Genomic DNA, 23,537 nt, shown 5'->3' on the forward strand with positions numbered 1-23,537 from the left:
CGAACGTACATAGCCAAGCCTTTGTTTCACACCTCTGTAATGTTGAATCCTATCCCAGAAAGTGTTTTCAATCCTCTTTAAAAGACGTAACTCACCCACAGATGTCGCATTTGTACTCCCTCATGCCGAGGTGTCGCTTCACGTGGTTCCTGGCGTCTCCCAGCTGAGCAGTTGCAAAGTTGCAGATCTTACAGATGAAGGGCTTGGATCCTGCAAAACAAGGTATAGAAAGTTCATATCCGACAGTAATATTATGTTTGAAGGGAAAAAGTGGCAATTTTAATAAAACATGACTGAATAACCGCCGAGCAGAAATCTGATTTTACATTATGGATCATTTTTCAATGCCAGGCTTGTACGACTGTTATTAGTTCTGTGCTAGGACTTCAACCTGCTTCACAGTCACAAAATGACTTCAGATTTATAAAAACAGATGCCTTTACTACAGTCCCCATAAAAACTACAGTCACACTCCGAGTGCCAAGCATCTCCTCTTTCACTCTCTATCTATCCTTGTCACTCTCCTTCATCTCTTACCTACTCTTCCTTTGCCTGTGGACGCGTAAATTGGATTCCAAAGGTCAGGGCGAATACGTAAATCAATTCTGTGTGCGCTCACTACCTCCCATTCCATCATTAAAGCGCTAATCACTCTGGCGGGCTTTGCGGGGAGGTTTCTCCCTAATTATTGTCATTAATAAGTCCAGAGGGCGGGGTAGCATTTGAGAGAGTGGCAGAGCTTCTGCCTGCAATCAGTCACTTAAAAGCTGAGCTGAGAGGGCTGATGCCTCCGCGTTCAGTGTGTGACGCACAAACACAAGCTCAAGTTAAGAGACTGAACTGGGTTCTTTAGTTAAAAATAGTTGTTTATGTAAGATATAATCAGTTACTGATGTGGTTTACCAAACTTGAAATTCAGTTAAACTATTAACTCAAGCCTACACTTGCACAGGAAAATTAAATGTATACATTTGGTGAAACAGAATGAATATTTTGTCTGGCCGGCTGAGCCAGATTCAGGCCAGAATCACACAGTGTGACACTGCAGTCTAAGTGGCAGCCTGGTATGATATGATATCCACATATGCATCTCTGAGCAAACCCTCACCCACTCGCAGTGAATATCCCAAGACGTTCTACAATATTTATTCCAGGGGCAGGCGCTGATTTGATTAAGCACTTTGTGTAGATTACTAATTCGTTCATACACGGTTCACTTGCTGTGAGCTGGAAGTACGACACATCGAATTTTAAGCCGGTAACGAAGATTGAAAGGCAAGCTTGTGCTAACAAGGCCCATAAACACAGGGGGCGGGTGGGGGTCCACACATGGGCAAAAGCAAAGCCAGCCTCTTCATTTCACATGTCCCTACAGAACACTACACACACACACACACACACACACACACACACAAATCACTGCACACAGTCACACAGGCACATAGAGAAGAACAAATAAAGCCGGATAAACACATTAAATCCCTATGCATAAATACGCACTTCACACCTAAATATGCAGACACTTTCACACACATACTTAAAAAATGAAACCACATCACACGCAATCATCAACACCCATGAAGAACCAAACGACTGACATACGCATTCATACCACACCCACCATGACACCTACACTTACCTACATCTAGATGCAGAGCCCCACCTCACACCTATGCATGTGCATGCAGACACGCGCATTAAATTCACAAGACATAATCACCCTTTGGACAAACAGACGGAGAAACAATCATTCTCTCTCCCTTTCACTCACTCACACACACACAACCTAAAGTTGAGGTGAGAGGGAGGCGTGCGGGGAGCTGATTTGTCCAGATGGCTGGCTGAGTATGAGACATGGCAGAGAGGAGAGAGATGTAACGTCCCTCAGTTCTCACATCTTATCACATTAATACTCCACCACTCCACTTAAACAGCCTCCGTGAAACTGAAATTGACCATCAATGCAGTGTCATGTTAAATTAATATTGCCATCCACATAGGGGCGATGTGGCTCCCTCACATCCCAGATGAGACAGGGAATGACTAATTCATTTCCTGAGAGGAGAGAAGAACCATCATGCAATGTTTCACCACACACGCACGCGCAAGGTGATGCCTTAAGCATTGCACGTGCCACACACTCTTGCTATAGCAGGCTTTAATCTTCAGGTTTGGAGGCAGAAAAGTACTGCATGATCATTTCATATAAATAAATATCTGAATTGCTTGGTTTCTTTTTTCCAGGCCTACTCTCTCATAATCTGATAGACAAAACATTGCGAATATCCAGTCTAAATGTATTTTTTTTTGTATCACATTGTTTCCAATTATAGTAGACAAGGCATAAATCTAGATTACATTACAGTTAGTGGATTAGAACCTGGTTAATAAAAAGCACCAAAAGCCACAGAAGTATTAAATAGCATGCTACATAGAGGAGCTTCACCTGTGTACATCAGCACAAAAGTGAAAAATACTGTAGAACTGAATGCAAGAGTAGAGGAGAGAGACAACAATGCAACACAATTGTTTCTTTCATACCACTTTCTATTAAAAAATCTCAAGCCCAAGTCAAGACTAAAACAATAACATAAAAAGTTTTTTCTTTCTTCAAACTTTGGTATGTATCCTCAGAGCCACAGGAGTCATTACACAACTGTTTTCACAAGCCGATTAGTATTACTCGTGATTAGAGCAGGATATATCGATTGGTCGATTTGCCTAGGAAATATATAAACAGTTTTGGTGTGCATGTTGTCCAATATTGTGTCAGTAAGGAAACTTTTTTTTCCAGAACATAATGCAGAAAAACACATTTTAATCATTGAATTCCCAGTGAAGTTTACTTTCAATCTACTTACGCCATCTAACAATTAAATCTACTGATAAACTGTAAAACATCCTGCCTCCAATAGAAATCTTTGTCACAAGTGTTTGTGTTTGCTCAGAGAGGAGCCTTCATTTTGTCATTAAGAGTGGCGCACACCTGTTAGTAAATTATCAGTTGGGAATTTATGTATGGCTGATTTGTGGGGGACGGCTGTCCTCGCTACCTGTCAGAATGTCATACTGATGACCAATTAGTAGAACAATGGAATACATTTTTCTGCAGGACGACTTTGGGTACTTCTGCGTCAGGCGGTGGTGGTGTACATTAGCGGTGCAGTACATTAATGTGAAAGGACATGAAACTGAAGTCTCTCAAACTGGCAAAGATTACTCGCTCACCATTCCCTCTGGTACCAAAAAAAAAAAACAGCTATCAACCTTCCCATAACAACAGATATGCCATTTTACTACATAAACAGTGCAAATAAAATGATGTACAAGGTATATAATACTTAAGATTGCACATATTTTGTAAAAAGCAAGGTATTTTAAAAGTAGCAAGCACCAACGTAAGAGTTTACTGAACAGCAATGAACCATTTTACAACTGGGATCCACATTCCCAGAAGTTGTCAGTCTTTTATAAATGCCCTACTGCTGTCTCTAATGTCTTATCCATTTCTGGCCTGAAATATTCTTGTAGCACTGCTGAAAAGGCTCCTTTAACTTCTGAATAATATTCCTGGGGAGGCCTTGCTTTCCAGACCCAATCACACACAGTGTGCACCCAGGTCCAGGATCTGGACGCTGGTGGCCGTATCGGTGTCTGGCAGCTCTAAAAAACAAAATAAATAAATCTACCACTAGATCCACAGTCTGCAGAACATGGTATGGTAGGACATTAGGGGTTAATGTTGTTTGGACAGCTGGTCTACACCTATGATAAGATGCCAATGGTGGCAAGTGAGTGGAAAACTGTGGCTGTTCAAAGTTCTAGTCACCACCGTTGCAATTGGGTTTTAACCTCTCCTTCCTACTTCCTCACAAAGTTTGGCCAGTTCCCGCCCCAGCTCCACAACAGTTCTCCAGAGAAACAAGTTGTCCTCCAGTGCCTTCTTATGGTCTTGTGCCAGCTCATTCAAAGACTTCTGAAGCCTGGAGACTTCCATCTGTACACACTGTTTCACCAGTCCCTCCACTGCCTGCATGGTGACCACTGCAGCAGGAGGTGCTGGCATGCGAAAAACAGCAATTAAACATAGAGCTGTAAATACTTCAGTCTTGTCCCAGTCTTTTTTCAGTTTGACGCATCTTTAACCATTTCACAGTTTTCTCCATCTGGTCCTTATACATTTTCTTCTTCTTCCATGTCTTCCATGCACTGATTAATTCAGATGGCGAGTGAAGGTGATGGCTAGTATTGAACTAATGCATATAATTCAAAAGCTCATCCTTCATCCTTAAAAACCTCTTTGACTGCAGATGAATGACCCCCTGGATCTGGGGGACCCTCTGGATCTGGTTGCAAAATAGACTTGACCTTGAATATAATAAACATATTTATTTCATTTAATTTGTAATGTCCATCCACTTTGAAATTGATACAAGGTCCTCCTCGGCCACAGTGTTTTGGGGGCAAATGTTGCTCCTAGTGAAGATTTCAATGCCCCACGAACCCCTGGTGGAAATCACTAAACAACTTTGAGGATTTAAGGCTAAAACATTTTAAAAATCCTGACATAAGGCAGCTGTGCTTGTGGTTTTACTCTCCAGTTATCTGTACAAGCACACATCACATCCAGCATGTGCACGTGTATGCATGGCATGTGCGTCCATTACTTTGAGGCTCAGTCTGAGGTCAGACAGCTCACTCCAGTGAAAAAGTGACCAATTTACCTCAAAATGCAAATTCCAGCTGTACCCTCATTGGCAAAATGCAAGCATGTTCCTTTAAGGGACAAATTGACAAATCTGTGTGCAGCCTCCCACTGCCGACTCCTGATTTCACTGATTAATCAAGTGAATAAAAACTAGGTCTTAATTAAAAGGATCTGGACGTGCTCCCAGCCCAGAAACTGGCAGACCCCCACCGTGCAGCTCCACAGCCCCACAAACAAACTCCCAGAATAAATGACCACCACATAAAAGGTGAATAATTCACTGTAATGAGGGAACTTAGCAATAATAACAACTGGCATATGTTGTCAAAATGAAGAGAAATAGGTGCTTTCCACAAATAAGAACAGCATAAATGAAAGTGGAGAAGTAATCTCATAAACAAGAACATAACTCAATTGAATAAAAACAGGTAACCCTAAAAAACAAAGTATTCATCACTTCAAACCTCAGAATGTGCCCTTGACTTGGAGCCATCTGTTGGGACCTCAGTGTCACAGCTTTCATTTTCTTAAGTAACACTAAGTAAGTGACCTCAAAACTCAAGAATTATGACACGGGGTAGAATTATGAATACATATAGACGGACCGTTAATAAGGAGAAAGTGGTGGCTAGACATTAATCATTGGGATTTTAACCTCCAATTCTCACAGCTTCAAGCAATCCGATTTTAGCAGGAAGCAATCTGACTTTGGCCACACAAGGTGACTGGCATACATATATACTAAATATAAGGAAAACAAATGGTTCTTTTAAGTAAAATTATTCATCTGCCTCAGCAAATAAAATGGTCATCCCTCTGAAACAATCAAAGTAACAATATATCAAGACATTTTAGTGCAACACATTTCGCCCACCGTATTTATGGGAATATGATGACATAATGGAGTGAAATCAGCACACTGTTTCAAGTACTTCACCAGTATTCAATCAAGACACCAGAGGGAATATTATTACTTGTTTCTGGCTATATGACAAAGCTGCGATCTTCACAAACCATCTACTTTCACATGGTCTGAAAGTGGAAACAATCGTATTTTAACTCCACACACACAAAGACGCATACAATCACATGCACACATTGTAAGCACATAGCATGGACTTCAATTAAAGTCCCATTAAAGTTTGGGCTGAAAGAAGGGTGAACCATAGGAGGCAGAGAAGGGCATTTATTGATGGCGCCCTCACATCTCGTTCCTGCATTAAGTTGATTTTAAAAGCAATTAATACACATGGTCAGGGAAAAGTAATGGAGCGCCCTATATTCTTAACCTACCGGACACTTCCCAGCCGAAGCCCCGGCCAACGCAGCCCTGCTTTGCATTATAAATGACAAGATAAATCTTAATGGATTGAGCATAATCAGCTAGCCATGAAGGCTGACATATACACACATCCACGAGGCGTACGAGTGCTCACACATATACACAAACATGGACGTACAGACACAAGGGAAATTAAAGGCTTTGAATACGTCTGCATTGATTATTTTAAATTATTAGCCCACCTCTCTTTGGACCTCCAATGCTTTTAGCCTAAGCTTTAACACATTTACAGAGACTTATTGACTATAATTACAACTGAGTCTTGGTAATGGACACATCAATTATGAGTCGCACATGTCTCTGACCAAGCGTTGTTCAGGGAATCCCAATCTGGGGTCCATTAGCGTCTCTCCTGCTGGTCTGAAGCTCAATCAGTCTTTACCTTCACCTCTACTGAAACAGCTATTACCTGGCTGCAGCAGATAGTAGCTTTAACATTAGCTTGACTGCCAAAGAGGATGCCGTATCTCCCCACACAATACAGCTTTGGTCAATGGCCTAATAGCTGAGCTGCACACAAAAGACTGTTGTTTCTCTTTTAAGACCTTTTGGTAAAACTTGATGTGTTAAGTGCTCATGAAGAACGACCAAGTAAACCAATCCTAACACTCACATATTAAATAAATACACATTTACCAGCTGTACACATATAAGATTGATTTTAAACAAATGCATTTTTCACAATTTTGCCATCAAAATCTCATCTCTAGTCAAATTAAATTTATAAATTCTATCACAATCTAACTGAAATATGTTTCCAAGTTACTAATTCAAATATTTGCTGGGATATAAGATATACAGCAACTTTAATCAACTTCCTAATAGTGTGTTGTCATTAAGGCTGCAACTTGAATGATTATTTTCTCGTTTACTTGATACATTGTGTGGTCTATAAAATCAGGATCAGAAAATGTACACAAATCTTGATCAGTGTTTTCCATAGCCGAAGACTGAAATGTCTTGTTTTGTCCAATCCAGATTTATTCAGTTTAAGTATAAAGTAATCAGAAAAAATTTGAAATGTCAAAGTAGTTGGTGATTAATTTGTATAAACTTTGCAGGTCTCCCTGTCATGCAGAGTTTCAGCAGACCTGTGGTGGTATGAAGGGTTAAGACGGTCCATTTTTCGTTCTGTATTCAATATTATACATAAAATGAGAGATAATAGCTTTGACCTTCTTTCACACAGCCTACATACTGTATTGGTGTATAAGCTGTGCATTGTGTGTGAGAGAATGAATAAATGGAAGCAAGATACTTACCAGTATGTGTGCGAATGTGTGCCAGGAAGGCCATGGAGTTGCTGCTCTTGCACACCTTCCCACAATATTTACACACACTGCCCTGGTTCTCCTCGCGCTCGCGGTTGATCTGCTCTGTGTCCTCCAACACGTACTTGTTGACCTCCCTCAGAAGCTCCTCGTGTTTCTCCTTTATGTGAACAAAGAGTTCCTGCTCCGTTTCAAAGCGGTCCGTGCATTTCACACACTTGAAGCTCGCACCCCCTTCGGGCAGCTCCTCCACACTGTTCTGCTCATTGCGGGCATGGGCAGCACTGGTCAGGTGCTGGTGCAGGTTGCTCTCGGTGTAAAATGACTTGCCACAAACCAAGCAGTGGAAGTGCTTCTCCTTGGAGGGATGCTTCATTGAGATGTGGACATTGAGGCCACTGATGCCATCGGCCATGAAGCCGCAGTCGTCGCAGCGTATGCGAGTGATGCTTCCTTTGGGTTCCTCTCTCAGTTTCCTCCCTCCCTTACGTTTGAGCTTCTTGACATATGCAGAAGTGAAGGGCAAAAAGCTGGCGGGCACCGGTGTTCCTCCTGTCAGACATATCACAGCAGCCTCGCCTTCTAGAGCCAGACCTTCCTGGAGAGTCTGATCCTGCTCAGTAAGGGCCTTCATGGATACAATGCAGGCATCAAAGGGAGGGGCTTTGGACAATTGTGTATCAGTACTCATACTGTCACTTTTGACATCTACAACCATCACATCTGCATTCAAGTTTTCATCTTCTGCTTGTTTAGCCCCTTCCCCCTGGCTCTCTTGCTGCTCAGACTGATCCACTGCAGGCCGGAGTTCTACTGGAGCCTCCTCGGGTTCAGGTTCAGCTGTCTGGTGGGTTGGATCTTGTTCACCACCAGTGGAAGATGCAAGATTCTCCGCTTGTTTCTTATTTGCGCTACCAGTCACGCTAGCCACAGCAACGACAGGCACTGTTGTGATGGAGGACGCAGTTGTACTCTGGCTTTCCGTAGCTTGGCTGTCATCAGAAAGAGAGTCAGACTCTTCTGTGGGACTCAATGGTTCACTCTCTGGGTTAGAGTTTGCCGCCACAAGCTCAATGACATCCTTCACTGGGACTGTCACAGCTCGTTGCCCCTCACTCCCAACTGGTTCCAGGTATTTCTGGCTTTTCTGTTTGTGCTTTTCTGTGTTGGCATGCCGTGACATTTCCCTGCTCGTTACGGCGTAGTAGCTACATGCTAGACAGACATACTCAAAGTCTTTGGTGTGTTTTCTCTTGATGTGAAGATGGAGCGAAGGAATTGATTGAGCTACAAAATCGCAATGGACACAGGCATTAACAGTGTCATATTTACTTTTTTTCTGGCTCATGTCTGACTGAGTTTGCTCTTCTCCACTGTCATCTTTGGATGCAGTGTTGTCAGGCTCTTGCTCGTTGTCGGTTGTCTGAGAGGCTGCATTAGGTTCCTGGTCTTGAGTAGCCGTGGGTTCCTGTGTTGAGTCATTTGTGTGATTGTTGACCGGGTTCTTATTTGAACACTCTTGTGCACGTTTAACATGCTTCTTTGTGATACAGTGACGATCCATGTCTCCTTTGGTCACACAGCTGTAGTTGCAAAGAGTGCAGCTGTAGCCATAGTCCTTGCTGTGCTTGCGGCGGACATGGACACTGAGGTTAGTAGCGTTAGACACTACCAGGCCACAGTATCCACAAGTGGTCGTAGATCCATGTTTTGGTCTTCCTTTTTTCTTTCTGGGAGGTTCAAGCTCTGAATCTTCCTCCTCAACCGACACAGCCTTGGTAGCTTCAACTGCTTCTTCAGCATCTTGATCTCCTTCTTTCAAAATAGCTGACCCTTCTCCTCCAGCCACTGGAGCAATATCATCCATAACAGCACTATCTCTAGCAATGTCTCTGTTTATACTCTCAACATAGACTTCAAAGGAGGACGATTCTGTGCTTTTCATCCCGTTCTCCTTCTGCACGTGGTTCTCTGAGGACAGATGAACTTCCATCCACTTAGATGTGGCTGAGAAAAAGTTGCACAATTTACATCGGTACCACTCCTGGTCAGGGTGTTTGACACGAGCATGGCTTTCCAGCAATGCAGGGGTGCTAACCCTAAAATCACAGTTTCCACACTTCAGCTGGAACCTGCTGAGTGTACGTTTGGCTGCAACTCTTGTTGGAGTGGCCCTCACAGTGCTGCCAGGATCCTCAGTTTCCTTTTCTTTTTCCATGTTCTCGACAGTGGCAACTGAAAGACATGTCAAAGATAACCTATGTAAGGTCTATTTTTAACCATCGGGTTTAAAAACTCAAAAAAAAAAATCTTCAATCAATGATGCAGAAATAGCGTAAAAACTCTGTGTTAATCTGAATTTTCAACTTTGACTAAATTGAAAAACAGTATACTCACGTGTGTATGGGGTGTCTTTGGTGTGGTATCTCTGGACATGCACATCTAAAGGGGACTTGTCCCTAAACTCTTGCCCACAGTGGTTGCAGGAATGTATCACTTTAGGTTTTGGGGTTCGTTTGCTAACTCTTCTCTCTTGGGTCTGGAGTGGTTCATCTTGATCTGCCTGCTGTTTGTCTATATTGGTCTCCTTTTTGGTTAAGCTCTTTCTGTCCATGCCAGTATCCTTGGCCACTGATGTTAACTGATCAAGATCAGAACCCGGGTTTTGTTTAACATCAGCAGCCTTTTCTGTCTCCATATCTACTTCCTGTTGGATCTCAGATGGACTTGGGTCAGGGACATTTTCACTTTTTTCAGCTGGCTTTGCAGTTCTGTTGGCATTCTTTGGGTTACTTCCATGCTTTCTTGCAAAGTGAATCTTCAGGGATCTTGGACATTTGGCTGAGAAGCCACAGACTGTGCAGAGGCTATCCCCATCTTCAGGTCCAGAGTCTGGGCGCAGTCTCTCAGTGAGTTCCTCATCTGCATCTTCAGGTTTTGCAGACCTACTGGGGGAGTCTCTTTTAGTTTCCTCCATTTCTACATCATCTAGCTGCAACTTCCCACTGGGGTCATTTTCAGGCACTTTGTGCTCAACAGCCTCCTTTCCTGACGTCAGTGTTTTATCCATTTCATATCCTGTTACAATTGTATAATTGTGAAGTTGATCGCTATCATGCTGAATTAAACTCCTAGGGGTGAAAGAAAAAACACAAAAATTATGTTTGGCATCTTCAGTTGTTTGAAAGACAATTCAGTGAATGAAATAAAATTCTGTACTCAAGTGATGAGCACAAATTTTGTAACTAACCACAAGCTTCTGAAAAGTGACCTATTCTTCAACAACACTATCTGATTTAGCACAAGTAAATGTCGCCATCTAGTGCTTCTAGATGCAAACTGTTCAGGAAACACATGCCAGCATGAGAGCTGGCCGTTTCTGCTTATTAAACGAGCAAAACAAGTCCACTTAACTCACAGTTGTTAAATGGAGTATAAATATGTCATTATGAGTCTCATTACGAAAAGCTTGTGAACATGATTCAGTGGTGCTACAGCCATTCCCACAATTAGATCAGTAATAGTATCATAAGTACAGCTTAAGATTCAATTATGAAGAATCACGTTTCTAATGCTTTACATAGCATGTCTGTTTTTCTGGCAACTTATTTTTACAGTTGCTGAGACAGCTCAGTGCACCACCAACAAGTGTTTCTCTATTTGCATGTCATTTCTGTATTCGGCGCATGTTTGTTTTTGCCACATGTGTATAAACTGACAACTGTTTTTTTTGTTAATTTGCTGAACTGGGTGTGCATATCTATTTATATTAGTGTGTTACTACACATCATGTGTGTATTACTATGGGTGCAATTATCATTTGCAAGTGTTTCGTGGTCATATCTGTATCTGAAAGAAGTACACTGTGTACATTACAGTTTGTATTATCATTTATTTTTCACCTTATTTTCTGTATTATTCTATCTTAGCTTGTCTTTTGTGTTGGTTCATTTTGATCTGCCATTGAATCACTGTTCTCCCTCTGCTTATAACTCTTGATCTGCTGTGACAAGTGAATTTCCCCAGTGAGGGATCAATTAAGTCTTATCTTAAAGGTTTGTCGCAGCGCCCAAGTAAAATCAATGTGGACAGCATCAAAACTAACTAAATGACTTTTCCTAGATCTAATGGTCACTGTTGGTCCCCAGTTGACTTCTTGAGCAAACTGTCTTAAAACCCTTAGGTGATGTTCATAAGCAATGGTACAAAAATAATGTGTAACGGCATAATTGGTATTTTTCAAGCTCGAGGAACCTCACATGTGCAGTGCATCTTTTAGTGTTTCTCTACCATTGTGTCCACAATACAATGTGTATAATAAATAGAGGGGACATCTTGAGCAACACGCATTTTTTCCACACTTCCCGTATATACACTGTCACAAATGTTAGGCACTCTTCTGTCTTGTGCCTTTCATGTTCATTTTTTATTGTTGAGGATTTGAGTGAAATCAAGAATGGAACCTGTGCTTGCTTTGGACGTACGTGTGTGTAGTAGCTTCATGCCTTGAATCCACAACTGTAAATATGTATGTTTCAAAAAAGTGATCTTTGAGGTTCGGTTAAGGTCAGTCACTTTCTAAAGATATATTTATATAAATTCAATGAGGTCAGCCAAAAGACACTTCATTTCAAAGAAGTCCAATTTGGAGAATGAGCTCACTGTGCTCACCAGCGCCATCTAATGTGTATTTTGGTAGAATATGGCAACAGGATTAGCAGGAGGGACACTATCTCAAGTTGGAACTTCCAGTAACCCGCTTATGTGATCGCAACAATCAAAACTGGGAGTAGCCCGAAATGAAGGGTCGCTTATGAGTGGTTAGTAATGGTGTTAGTTCGTGTCTAATTCATGCTTCCATGTTTTTTAGTTGGAAATCGGTTTCCTACACAGCAGAGCACGTAACCTAGCATATATCGGAATAAGGTGACGGGGTCAGTTTAGATCACGTTGAAGGACTGATAGCGAATGCGGCGTCCTCTACCGGTTTAATAAGACTTCGACAACAACTTAGCCACAGTGTCGAGTTGCTATTTCTATTTGGGTGAATTTCCATAGATGTCTTTACCAAGCATCCGATGCTAGCTTAAAAGTAATATTAAGTTAGCCGAGCAGGTTTTAGCCTGCATATTCAACATTGTAACCGCGAAGCGTCCAGTGCTGCAGTGTAAAATACTGCATTGAACTCCCTTCATGGCGTAAGTTCTCTTCTACCAGGACACAACCCGGGTAAAGTTGTTGTAGATACGGTTGCTGTCTACCGCAGCTAACATGCTAACAAGCGACATGTTTTCCCAACTGTATTTTGAGATACCCCGAGCGCGTCCAATTGAATTCCGACATCAGCTGTGTAGTCCAATCAGAGCGGGGCGAAGGCGGGTCCAGGTCGCTCCATGGCACTGAAAACGACGGCAGCACAGAGGCCCAAAAAGGAGGCTAACGTCGACTCCCGAAACAGTGCTCTATATTGCCCAAACAGCGCTTGAAAACAACCAAACGAGTCGTCTGCCGTCCCAGTAAAAATAATTCGAGCAATAATTAGACTGTACAGTCCAGCCACAATTCAACTTACCTTTTGTTAGACGACTATTTCCACTCTCCGCGCTTTTTGCTGCTAGACACAAATGGCGTACCGTAGAGTGAGCCATGCGTCACGGAGAGGGCGGGCTTTCTGCCGCGGCTCGTCTTTTTTTTCAACATCAGCTGGTTTGTCACATGATGCATTCTGCACCGTGGGAAAAATGAATTAACAACGTTCGTATCGCCTCTGCTCGGTATTGTGTAGTTCACAAGTGATGCATTTATGGCCACGCTCTACTGTCAGTGTTTCTAGCGGCCACACAGGGATTATATCACGCATCGCTCCGCCCAATGCGCTCACAGGTCTCCTGTTGCTGCGTTAGCTTCGGTCAAAACTAGATTTCAGTGATGTCTCCCTCTGCTGTTGTGGACGCCTTGATCTCATCTAATTCTCTTATTATATATTTTGTGATGCAGGTCTTTACGTTCATTCTTAAAATCCAGCATGCATCTTATTAAGCGCGTATAGCCTATTTTTCAAGACCCCCAACATATCCAGGATGCATCACAACAAAACGTTGTTTTTTCAACAACAAAAGATGTAAAGATGTAAATCTCAATTTCTATCGCCATCCTTCAACATGATTTCTTCTTCTTCTTCTTCTTCTTCTTCTTCTTCTTCTTCTTCTTCTTCTTCTTCTTCTATTATTATTATTATTATTATTATTATTATTATTAGCTACAGTCCCTCTACTTTTTTTACACACACCCATCACTTGCCAACAATGATTTTCCCTTATCTTGTTATATATTTTTCAAAGATGTCATTCATTCACTCATTCACTCATCACAGTCCCCTGCAGTGCCCCATTGTTGACCTGATGCATGCTGGAAACCTCTGATCCTACCTTTACCTGAGTGGATTCCGTATTCAAAAAGTCCATTAGCCAGTTCATCCATATTTATCTTTACCTGATGCAGTCAAGCCAAGGCCCACTTATAACTGTTCTAATGTAAATGGAATGCTCTGCTTGTCTTCAGTGTTTTCCTTTATCCCTCAGGCCTCAGTGTGTTTTTTGTTTTGTTTCGTTAGGTTTTCTCCCTGTCCCCTCTTCCCTCCCATGGTGTACCTTGATAAAGTATAGACCATTATCTCTGCATAGGATAACTCTACTCCCTTCTGTCGCCTCCCATCTTTTTAATCACCCCGCACAGCACTTTTACTGGATTTGTGTTCCCAATTGAGCCACAAAAACTTTCTCCAGTATGTCCTCTTCGCCTGTCTTATTGTTCTCCTTGCTACCGCCTGAGCTTTCTGCACTGGGTAATATGTTGGAGTTCTTTTCAGCAGTTAAAATGCCATGTGCGTATTTATCACAGCTTCTTCACATTCATCATCCAACCACACTGCCTCCCTCATTGTGTTCCCTCTATTCTTAGGAATGGATCAGTGTGGCTGTTCTAACACCTTCCCTAGCTTTCTTATTAAGAGTTTCTGTGGACATATTACCATACAGGTTCAGGTGTACCTCACGCTCCTCATTAAATAGATCCATGTTAGCTTTAACAAGCTGCCAGACACAAACATGTTTATATGAAGCGTATTGAAAGTACAAACTTGAGCATTTCTTGTTGGCAGAAGTGTAAAATGCCAACATTTTATTCAGGAAGTGATGGATGGACTGACATCACAATTTATCGGTACGTTGTTTGAAGCTGAGGTCCAGTTTTCTTTGTTGGGAATATCGTCTGCAAGATAGAAACGATAGCATTTGTACATAGAGACATCTCAATGCGAATAAAGCACATTTCTTTACATCCCTGCAGAGTTTTGAATAATCTGTATGACAACAAAAGCTCTATATGTTAAAAGAGATCTTTAAAAATGTCACCATATTGTTGAGAACGCATATCTGGCAGTCTTTTGTTGGAACCTAAAGAAAGCCAATTCAAACCTGTAAATACTGTGCCATTCTCTGTATATGAATATTAATATAATCATTCGTTCATCATTTATTTCCTCCATTTCTTTTGCCTTTCTTAACTTCTGGCAGTAAAATGTTACAGGAACATAATAAATGTGTTTTTATTGTTGCGTTTATTTGAAGTAGATTCAGCATGAGGTACACCAAGACAGTTTATATTTTTTGTCTCAAATGGTCAGCCTGTGATGAATCACCACTTCCATTTGACATCCAGTGCTCGCTTCATGGAAAGACTGAAGATGGATTATTGCACGGGCATTAATTGATTAAGTAGGCTGACAGGTCAGGAGGTGATAAATGATACCTCCTGCAATGAATACACAGTTTACTTTGCAATAATTTTCTTTAATTCATCACAGTCAAAATTATATGACATGGATGGTTGGAAACACGTACCCCCCTCCTGCCCCGTCCCCCGTTTTTCATTACGATTCATCATTCATTTTTCTCCATTAGCTGTCTATTAAAAGAGGGGAGGCTGGCTTAGGTGGACACCGGCTCAGTCCTCTTTCTTTTTACAGCCATTGCACTCCTCTTCAAGTTTGCAGCAAAATCTCTAAACTGTCGCCCGTAAATTTTTGTTTTTTGCTGCAATTTGTTTTCAAGTCAATCTGAGAAGAGAAAAAGCATACACATGAGGTTTTTAGTATCACTAGATATAAATTACTGCCTTCATACTCTAAATTTTTCACTGAAGCAGATTTAAATCGTATGTATTAGTAAGCTCAAATAAGACCTTTTCATGAAGGGATGGATGGATAGGTGGCAGGCAACTCACCAACGTCCATGATCTACAGTATAATAGCTCCCCTGTAAAAGATCTCAACGTTAACACGTTGTCAGTTGTACAGTCCCTCAGTATTATGTCATATTCTTCCCAGACATCACGTCTTTATGAGTGCAAAATTAGATTTGTCATTGGAAAGTGATTATTGTCTGAAATATGAATGAATTTAAAGGGGTCATATTCTGCTTTTTGGGTTTTTTCCTCGTCCTTTAGATGATTATATGGCTGATTTCATACACGTAAAGCCAATTTGCGAGCTCAAGTTCACAACAAAGAAAGTTAGACTTCACCACAGAAAACACTTGCCTTCGTGTAACTTATCTACGTCACTATGCAACACAGCACCACCTCCAGCTGGAGGACCGTCCTCCACTTAGGTGAAGATGCCGCCCACCTAAATTTCTGCAGTCAGTATATGAAGATGTGGAAATGACAAGCAAAGAATATCTTTTTTGTAAGATATTTTTAATGAGGGTCTCAACATTTGTAAGTGTCAAACCACTGACAAGGGCCAGTGCAACGGCTGTAAATGGCAACAAGAATTAAAACTTCATTAAGAATTATAACCTTATTTTGATGGAAATGCGACGGAAATGTACAGACAATTACGGGAAAACTGTGTGTGTGTGTGTGTGTTACTCTTGGTCTACGGCAGATGGCATTATCAATGACAGCTGCTTATGGTCCAAGCTCAATAATGGATCGACCCCCTATATAGTGCAGTACATAGTGAGTACGCCATTTTGTGCTGTTCAAATGTCTAGTGGGAATTATTATACCCTATATAGTGGACCCAAAGTATCCCACAATGCATCACGAAAAGTATAGTACAACCGATGGTCATTAACCAAGTAATATTTTCCATCATGCATTGCACTGAGACATAAACAACCGCTGCTGAGGTATGACATTTCAACTATGTGACAGCAGTTAACGTAATTAACGGCATCTGAGCAGCGTCCAAAAGTGCTTTTTTCTTTCTGCCGATGAGCTCCCTATATAGTCCACTATGTTGGACTCCCTATGTAGTGACTAGGGAGCAGGGAATGGGTGAGTGATTTTGGACACAGCCAACAATGAGCTAACCTGTGAAGCAATTGATCTGATGTACAGTCAAAGGTCAGGATACTGTAAATAGAGTTAATTCATTTCAGAGGTGATTTTGAGGTGAGATTTCTCCACATTGCCACTGTGAAATGTAACCAAATATGCACCTGTGATAGAGTAAAGCATCAGTACGAAGATGCAATGGTTAGCAGTTCTGGCACAGGTCTGTGTGAGTTAACCTGTCAAAGCTTCACAGGCTTTACTGAAGGAGGCCTTAGGAGGGCTAGATGGAATCTAAGCATTTCAGACAGAGTGTGAGAGAAATCCTTTGGTTTTAAACAATTAAGCACATAGTCTGAACCAATGTAAGTGTTTCTTTTCCCAAGTTACAGCTACAAAATCTGCCTTTACATTCACACATACACAGTATGTGCACGCACGGTTCCATATACATTTGCTGTGCCTCTAAACACAGACATACCTCACATCCTTATGACCACTTCCAGCCAGAGGATTCTCTAAATAAGATAAATAAATAGGGAGAAACAACAACAAGGTTAAACTTAACAACATTCTTATATATTTGGCATTAACTATTTTTAATCACCCCGCACAGGCTCGGTCCATCCACTCAGATGTTTTCCATCTCTTGCCTAATTAGTCGTCTTCTCTGGTCAGTGGACCTGTGCAGCCAGGCCTTTTTTACAGCAGGCATTTTGACTTGTTATAATGGGCTACTAAAACCACAGGTGTCACTAGTAACATTAACAATTGCTCCATTCTTTTCAGGTGTCCTAGTAAGCCAAGACAGTGAGCCAGCATGCTCAACACTGCACTCTAATAATGATGTGTCTAAACAATGACTCATGGTATTTTAGTTAGATATGCATTTTCCATCACATCTTTTTGCAATGTAAGATGTCCCAGTTAATGCAAAGTTTTCTCATCATGTGATTTATTACAGGAGATAGAGTGACTAATTTGAAATGCATTATTTTGTATGTAATACTTGAATAACAAACCCCTGAAAACCACATTATGTCTATTAAGTCTGAATCAATTCAATTTAATCAGACTACGTTTTTTTAATATATTCACATTGACTCAACATGATAGAAAAACTTTGCATCAAATCTGACCCTTTACATTAAACATTTATTTTATTTTATTGCAGACGCTGAATTGAAGCTAAATGGATCAGCCATCAGTGATTTATGATCTACACCTGTGCCTTTTACATTGAAAATGCCTGCCTGCACAGTCCCACTGTGCTGATAAGATGACTTATTAGCCCACAAACTGAAAAAAAAAAAACTGTGTGGGTGAATTAAGACTGAGCGAGGACTCATTTCTGTTGTAATGATCTGTTTTTAGTCATAAACAAGCCTACATTAAATACACATTTATCCTTCTACAGTCTTCATTATCCCATCTACTTTGTGTTTACCATGCCCTCTTTTTACACGGGCGGAGAATTTCCCATTTAAGCTGACATTCCCAAATAGTGTGACCTCTGTAAATCCATAATCAAACACAAACTTCCCTCAAGTGCATACAGCCTGAGCAGAGAGGACAGACACTTATATGACTCCGACTGTGACCTGGTTTGACTGTTTGGTAAATACAGCGCATGTGTTTGGGGCAGAGTGCGTCACACCTGCGCCTGATAAACTGGCTGAAAACCTGTTTTTCTACAGTAGACCCCACTAGAGGGAGCAATCTGCACATTTATCACGCCACAGCTGCACAGTGTGTTTGTATGCCTGTCTGTGTCTGCGTGTCTGTCTGTGTGAGTGTGTGTATGTATGTGTGTGTCTGTGTGAGTGTGTGTATGGTGCCATGGCAACCACCCGACACACATCTCACAAAGAACAGTGAGCTGAAAGACAAAACTCTTACCAGAGGGCGATAACACTGTAATAGTGTTTCAGGGAAGAGAAGTGAAGTAAAAAAAAAAAAAAACAAATTTAAAAAAATCTCAGACGTAACAACAGGACAGTAAAACCAAGTGAGGATCTTTTTTGTCTGAGTTTACTGAGCCAGACAGAATTTACTCTACATAGGCCTCCACTTCTTTTTGCTGAAAGGTTTCCAGGAACTCTCTGTTTTTATATATATATATATATATATATATATATATATATATACATATATATATAAAAACCATGGGCCCTGGTTAGACAGAGATGTGGAAAAAAAGTGGTATGACCATGTTGGCAAATTCATGTGTGGCTTACTTGAGGTGTTAGTCCACCTGTTGACAGTGGTTGGGTATAGACTCCAATGCACTGCTACCAATAAAGTTGCCCCTTAACCTAACAGATGAAAGTTTTATCGGGACAGCAATACATGAGGGGAGACCCAGCTGCAATAACTAGGCACCTTGGCCAACCAGTCCAAGTCATTGCTGCATTGGGTAGTTTTGTGGAAAATATACCATGGGCTCTGCAGAGGTGGTCAAGTGTTTTATCAATACATTAAAGGGTCCAATTTCTAACATAGTTGATTGTCGAGTCTCATTCCCAACTTGTCATATACTGAGGCTTTAGGCTGGATTGTCTGCAACCACAGTGGAGTGTAGCACAGTGCGTCATGTCTCAATTTGGCATCGTGCGCCAGTTTAAGATACCTGTGGAGGCCGAAAAATCACCATAGGTCCAGCATGCTTAACCTGCTCTGGCAGAGACATGACTGAAAATCATTTCTCTGTGTTGGTGTTATGTTTTTCACATGTGATCACTCAGTTTGGTCTTCTGCCCCAGTTTAACCTGGTTCTGCCACTAAGCCCGATTTGGTCTGAATCCAGCCTTAGGTTGGTGACCGCCTAAAGTGTCAGAATCTGACATCGATAAACCCAAAGCATCAGGGTTTGACCAGTTGGGAATAAGACTCAACAATCAAGTATATTACAAAATTGGATCATAACGCAGATTAAATGAAAGGCTGTAGGTGTAAAAATAGAGTTGGAGGCTGAGCAAACCAAACCACTACATCCTCACTGCAGCTTAAAACCTAATAAGCCCAATGAGTCATGCCGGCAGTCCAGTTTCAGAGAGGAACAACTCTTACAGTAACTGCCTTTTCTCACCACCATATATACGCTGTAATGCATCACGGTATATGAGCAGTGCCCCCTCTAGAAAAGCATTCTTTCTTTTTTGTGACGTGTGTGTGCACACACCAGGGTTTTCATCCATTACCATTCCAGCAGCTGTCTAAGACCATGAGGTCAGAGCAGCCCCCAAAATGCATCACCTCACTGTGTAAACACACAGCCATGTTTAAAAGGTGAGTCTCAGAGAAGGCCGCAGTGATGTTTGGGTTTTGTTTGAGGGTTTCGAGGACACACGCTGTGGGAAAATCTGACCCATGTTTAGTCTGAGAGAGAATTTTTATTTTTTTTTAATGTAGAGGGTTTCAGCGACCAACAACACTATTCCTGCTTCTTAGCAGATCATGCTCTATTTTGATGTATGTGACTGTACTACTCTGTCCTCAACTGGCTGTAGTAAACCTACATCCCAGATGGATGGCATGTGCAGTAGCATTCCTTCAGACTAGCTTGACTAATCCCTGTCACTCAGGTTCTGACATTTCCCTCTACAGATCTGGGTCAGACCGGGGCTGATACACAGATCAGGTTTCTGCTGGATCTAAATGAAGCTGCCTTCCTATCTAGGATCCTTTCGCTAAGTGTGTGGGATTAGTAAGTAGTAAAACTGTACAGGAGGGAAGGGTCATTCAAAGACGACCACAACTGCTACCGCTGCCACTAGACTTCTGCTCCGATTTCCTGAGCATTTTTCAGATGAAAACAAAACTGACCGACTATCAAGGTCTTGCTTCATGTGCTGCATTCACTGGGAGTGTCTGAGTTGAATGCGTCTGATGATGAGTTCATGGGGGGAGCTCCTTGGTTTTCTGGCACCGAACACAGCAACAAATGCAAACCACACAGCTGCGGGATGCTCTCTCTCTCTGGGGTCTCTCTCTCGCTCTCTCACACCCCAGACACCCTCATCCCACCCTTTCCAACCTCTCTATCCTTTCCTAGAAGCATTACTTCACTCGGAGGTATCACCTGGGGAGTTTGTGTGTATGTGTGTGTGTGTGTGTGTGTGTGTTTGGGCTATGTGTCTACACGTGAGCAAGAAGGGGAACGAGAGAAAAGAAACGTTTCTTGTTAAATGTGCCATTTGAACAGCTTTGGGTGGAGCACCGTGGAGTAAATCCTTCTTTCTCTTTCTCCCTCTGAATTGAGCTCACTTGCAAAGCCCTAAAAATTGTGGAGGGACCAATCATTTGCCGGATAAGATCAGCCTTTCCTTCTTTTATTTCAGGTATTTGCTGTGCAATATTCTGCAAAGGGTTTTTTCCCCCCTTTTTCTGGTATCAAACAGACATGGTTTGAGATATTTGTCTCAAAGCTTTGCAGCAACACTTAAAGCACGAGACACAGGACAGAAAAGCTGTAGAAAGACGAGCTTTTACCATTGTGCATCGCTCACCGGATCAGCTGAGCTCAAGGACGCAACCACTCTCACAGCATTAAACAGCACGGCTCAGCATCAGTATAATTATCACCACGATCTGTTTCATTTCACTCCCACCCTCACACAGTTTGGTGAAATTTACTGAATATTCTGTAGCATGCGAATGCTGTTACCGCAGAGGAAAAGTGGAGGGTGTGTCCTGAGAAAGACTGAAATTATTGTGATTTTTATGATAGTAACCTAAATGAAGAGCATGAGGGACGGGGAGTTAACGGTCCTCACAGGAGACGCTGCTGTTAACAAACCCATAAAACACAGAGGGCATAACTCAGCGCGTTATGACTGCTGCTGGTCATCTAAACATCCTCCAGGCAGAGGCTTATGAGAGTGGCTGTGTATAGCATCAGTCAAACAGTCGTGATTTAAATCTCCACAGGCCCACCCAACGAGACTGGAGGAATGACACAGACAGTGGTTTTCTCTTAATGTCTCTCACCATCTGCTTATTACGCTCTCCTCGAGTCTCTTTTCACTTTGCAGTCCAGAGCCGTGCGTCTGTTGAACCTCAGACGACCCCTTCCATCTATTACACCTACACAAGGCAGATTTCATAAGAGGGTTACGGAAGAACACATTATTCAGACGTGTCATTTAATAAAAGAGTCACTTTTTAACCGTTACTCCAAAAAGCAAACTGCTGAGAGAAGTCACCTGTCGGGAATGTGTGTGAGCGACAGGTGTAATAGACCTCTGTCTTACACTTGCAGTTTGATTTACGTTTATGCAAGGAAAACTACTTTGTGGCAGAAGATTCAGACCAGCTTCGACATTTTGCCAGGTAACGCTGCTTTAGTCGCCCTGCTTCTCGCCAAGCTCACTGTGCCCACGCAGCAGTCTCACTGAAATGAATGAGGTGACTTTATTTATTCACACAAGGCCCGGTCAGTCTGAACACAGCCTTGCTATTGTTAAAAGTACAGCCGTGGCAGACATGAATCCTGCCAATAGCTTTACTGGTGTCCTGCAGTCTTAGTCCTGGATGTGCTGGTCCCCAAGACAAACAATAATTTGGACAACCACCGGGGGTTCTTATGTTGCCATGAAGATTAGCTCGCTGTAGCCTGTTTCTTCAGTCCCGTTTCCCCTGTAACTGTGGATGTGCAAATAACCCACAGTTGACTTTTAGTTTCTCACTGGACAGGAGCAGCAGTCTCCTTGGTGAGAGGCCTGTGCTTGTTAACCCAACCATCCTCCCCATGTGGACTTTCTTGCATGTTAATTCGCTTTGCCTGACCTCCTACTTTACTGCCATAATAATCACTGCTGCCACTCAGGGCTGCTGCCAAGCAGGAAACATGTGGTTAAGGGTTGTGCCTTTAACACCAGACCACTGGGATGTCCCAGAGTGTTACTTTTCCAAACAGATTCAAGTACATTAATCTGCAAGTGACCAAAGATATTGCCATACCTGAAAAGTGCACAACCCTGCTAGTGCCATTGGATGAAGAGAGACCAAAAACAGATGAATATACAGTTTGACAGTGTATGACAATAACACAATGGATCAATATGGAGTATAAATAACTTTTGAGTCCTACAGTGACAAATGTTTTTTTTCTGTTTTATAATGCAGTCCTAAAACTTGACTTTTGTCCAGAGCTCCTGTCCGAGTCTGACGTCTCCGCCTACAGCTTTGAATGTTTTTATTTTCTTTTGCAGGTTCACGTCATAGCATTGAGGGGCGTGTGTGTGTTTGAGTGCACGTGTGTGAGGGTGATTATGGTGTCATGACGTCCGCTGGTGTTAGGGCTGAACCAAAGAAACCGTTCAGACACAGCAGGCCCCCACAACAGCCCTTTCCAAACGCACTCGCCGGTTTCCTCTCACTTGAAAACACACACATGGGGGACTCACACTTCACAAGCACATTCACACACACTCTCCACACACGTGATTACCAAATAAATGGGTCCTCATAGTGGGCGAGTGTGTTTAGGGGGACTGCGGACCCGCGACAGCTGATGTTTGGAGAGCTTTCTGTCGGTAATGGCCGCATTAAACTGAAAGTCAGCCAGAGCCAGAGAGACGATGACTCACTGTATATGTCTTTATGTTTCGCATGTGCGTGGGCTTTGTGTGTACATATAAAAAAGTGTATATGTGACGAAGTCAATATGTAAGAGAAGTGATTTCATGACTTTGTGTTGCAGCTGCAGAACACTCCAATAAATGCTTACACGACTGAGCACGCATGGACATACATACCCTACAAATACAGGTTGACATAGTATAAGAGAGAATGGATAAATGTGGAAATTAAAGGAGTAGTTTGACAGTTTTCTGTTTATCTAAGATTTAGATGATAGAATTGATACCTCTCTCAT

At 42.0% G+C, this 23,537-nt stretch overlaps 1 protein-coding gene and 2 long non-coding RNA genes across 5 annotated transcripts in view; 1 reads left to right on the plus strand and 2 right to left on the minus strand.

The window, feature by feature from the left end:
* Positions 1-13,151, minus strand: part of znf407 (zinc finger protein 407) — a 159,058-nt gene extending 145,907 nt beyond the window's left edge. The window contains exons 1-4 of one of the 3 annotated variants that reach the window (XM_037074490.1): positions 12,894-13,151; positions 9,719-10,452; positions 7,313-9,556; positions 96-210 (exon numbers count right to left, since the gene is read on the minus strand). In XM_037074490.1, the coding sequence (XP_036930385.1) occupies positions 96-210; positions 7,313-9,556; positions 9,719-10,391 (3,032 nt within the window). In that variant the 5' untranslated portion in view covers positions 10,392-10,452; positions 12,894-13,151. Of the gene's footprint in view, positions 1-95; positions 211-7,312; positions 9,557-9,718; positions 10,453-11,805; positions 11,827-12,635; positions 12,767-12,893 lie in introns of those variants that run through there. The other 2 variants (XM_037074489.1, XM_037074491.1) reach the window with 2 other exon arrangements.
* A 2,767-nt stretch (positions 13,152-15,918) lies between these two features.
* On the minus strand, positions 15,919-17,351 carry LOC119006270. Its single transcript, XR_005070733.1, has 3 exons — positions 17,268-17,351; positions 17,142-17,178; positions 15,919-16,015 (listed from the first exon to the last, which is right to left on the minus strand). It is a non-coding gene; the product is annotated as an uncharacterized LOC119006270 (long non-coding RNA).
* LOC119006271 lies at positions 16,044-18,071 on the plus strand. Its single transcript, XR_005070734.1, has 2 exons — positions 16,044-16,663; positions 17,835-18,071. It is a non-coding gene; the product is annotated as an uncharacterized LOC119006271 (long non-coding RNA).
* The last annotated feature ends 5,466 nt before the right edge of the window (positions 18,072-23,537 follow it).

Source organism: Acanthopagrus latus, chromosome 17 (assembly GCF_904848185.1).
Source record: "Acanthopagrus latus isolate v.2019 chromosome 17, fAcaLat1.1, whole genome shotgun sequence".
Taxonomy (NCBI): domain Eukaryota; kingdom Metazoa; phylum Chordata; class Actinopteri; order Spariformes; family Sparidae; genus Acanthopagrus; species Acanthopagrus latus.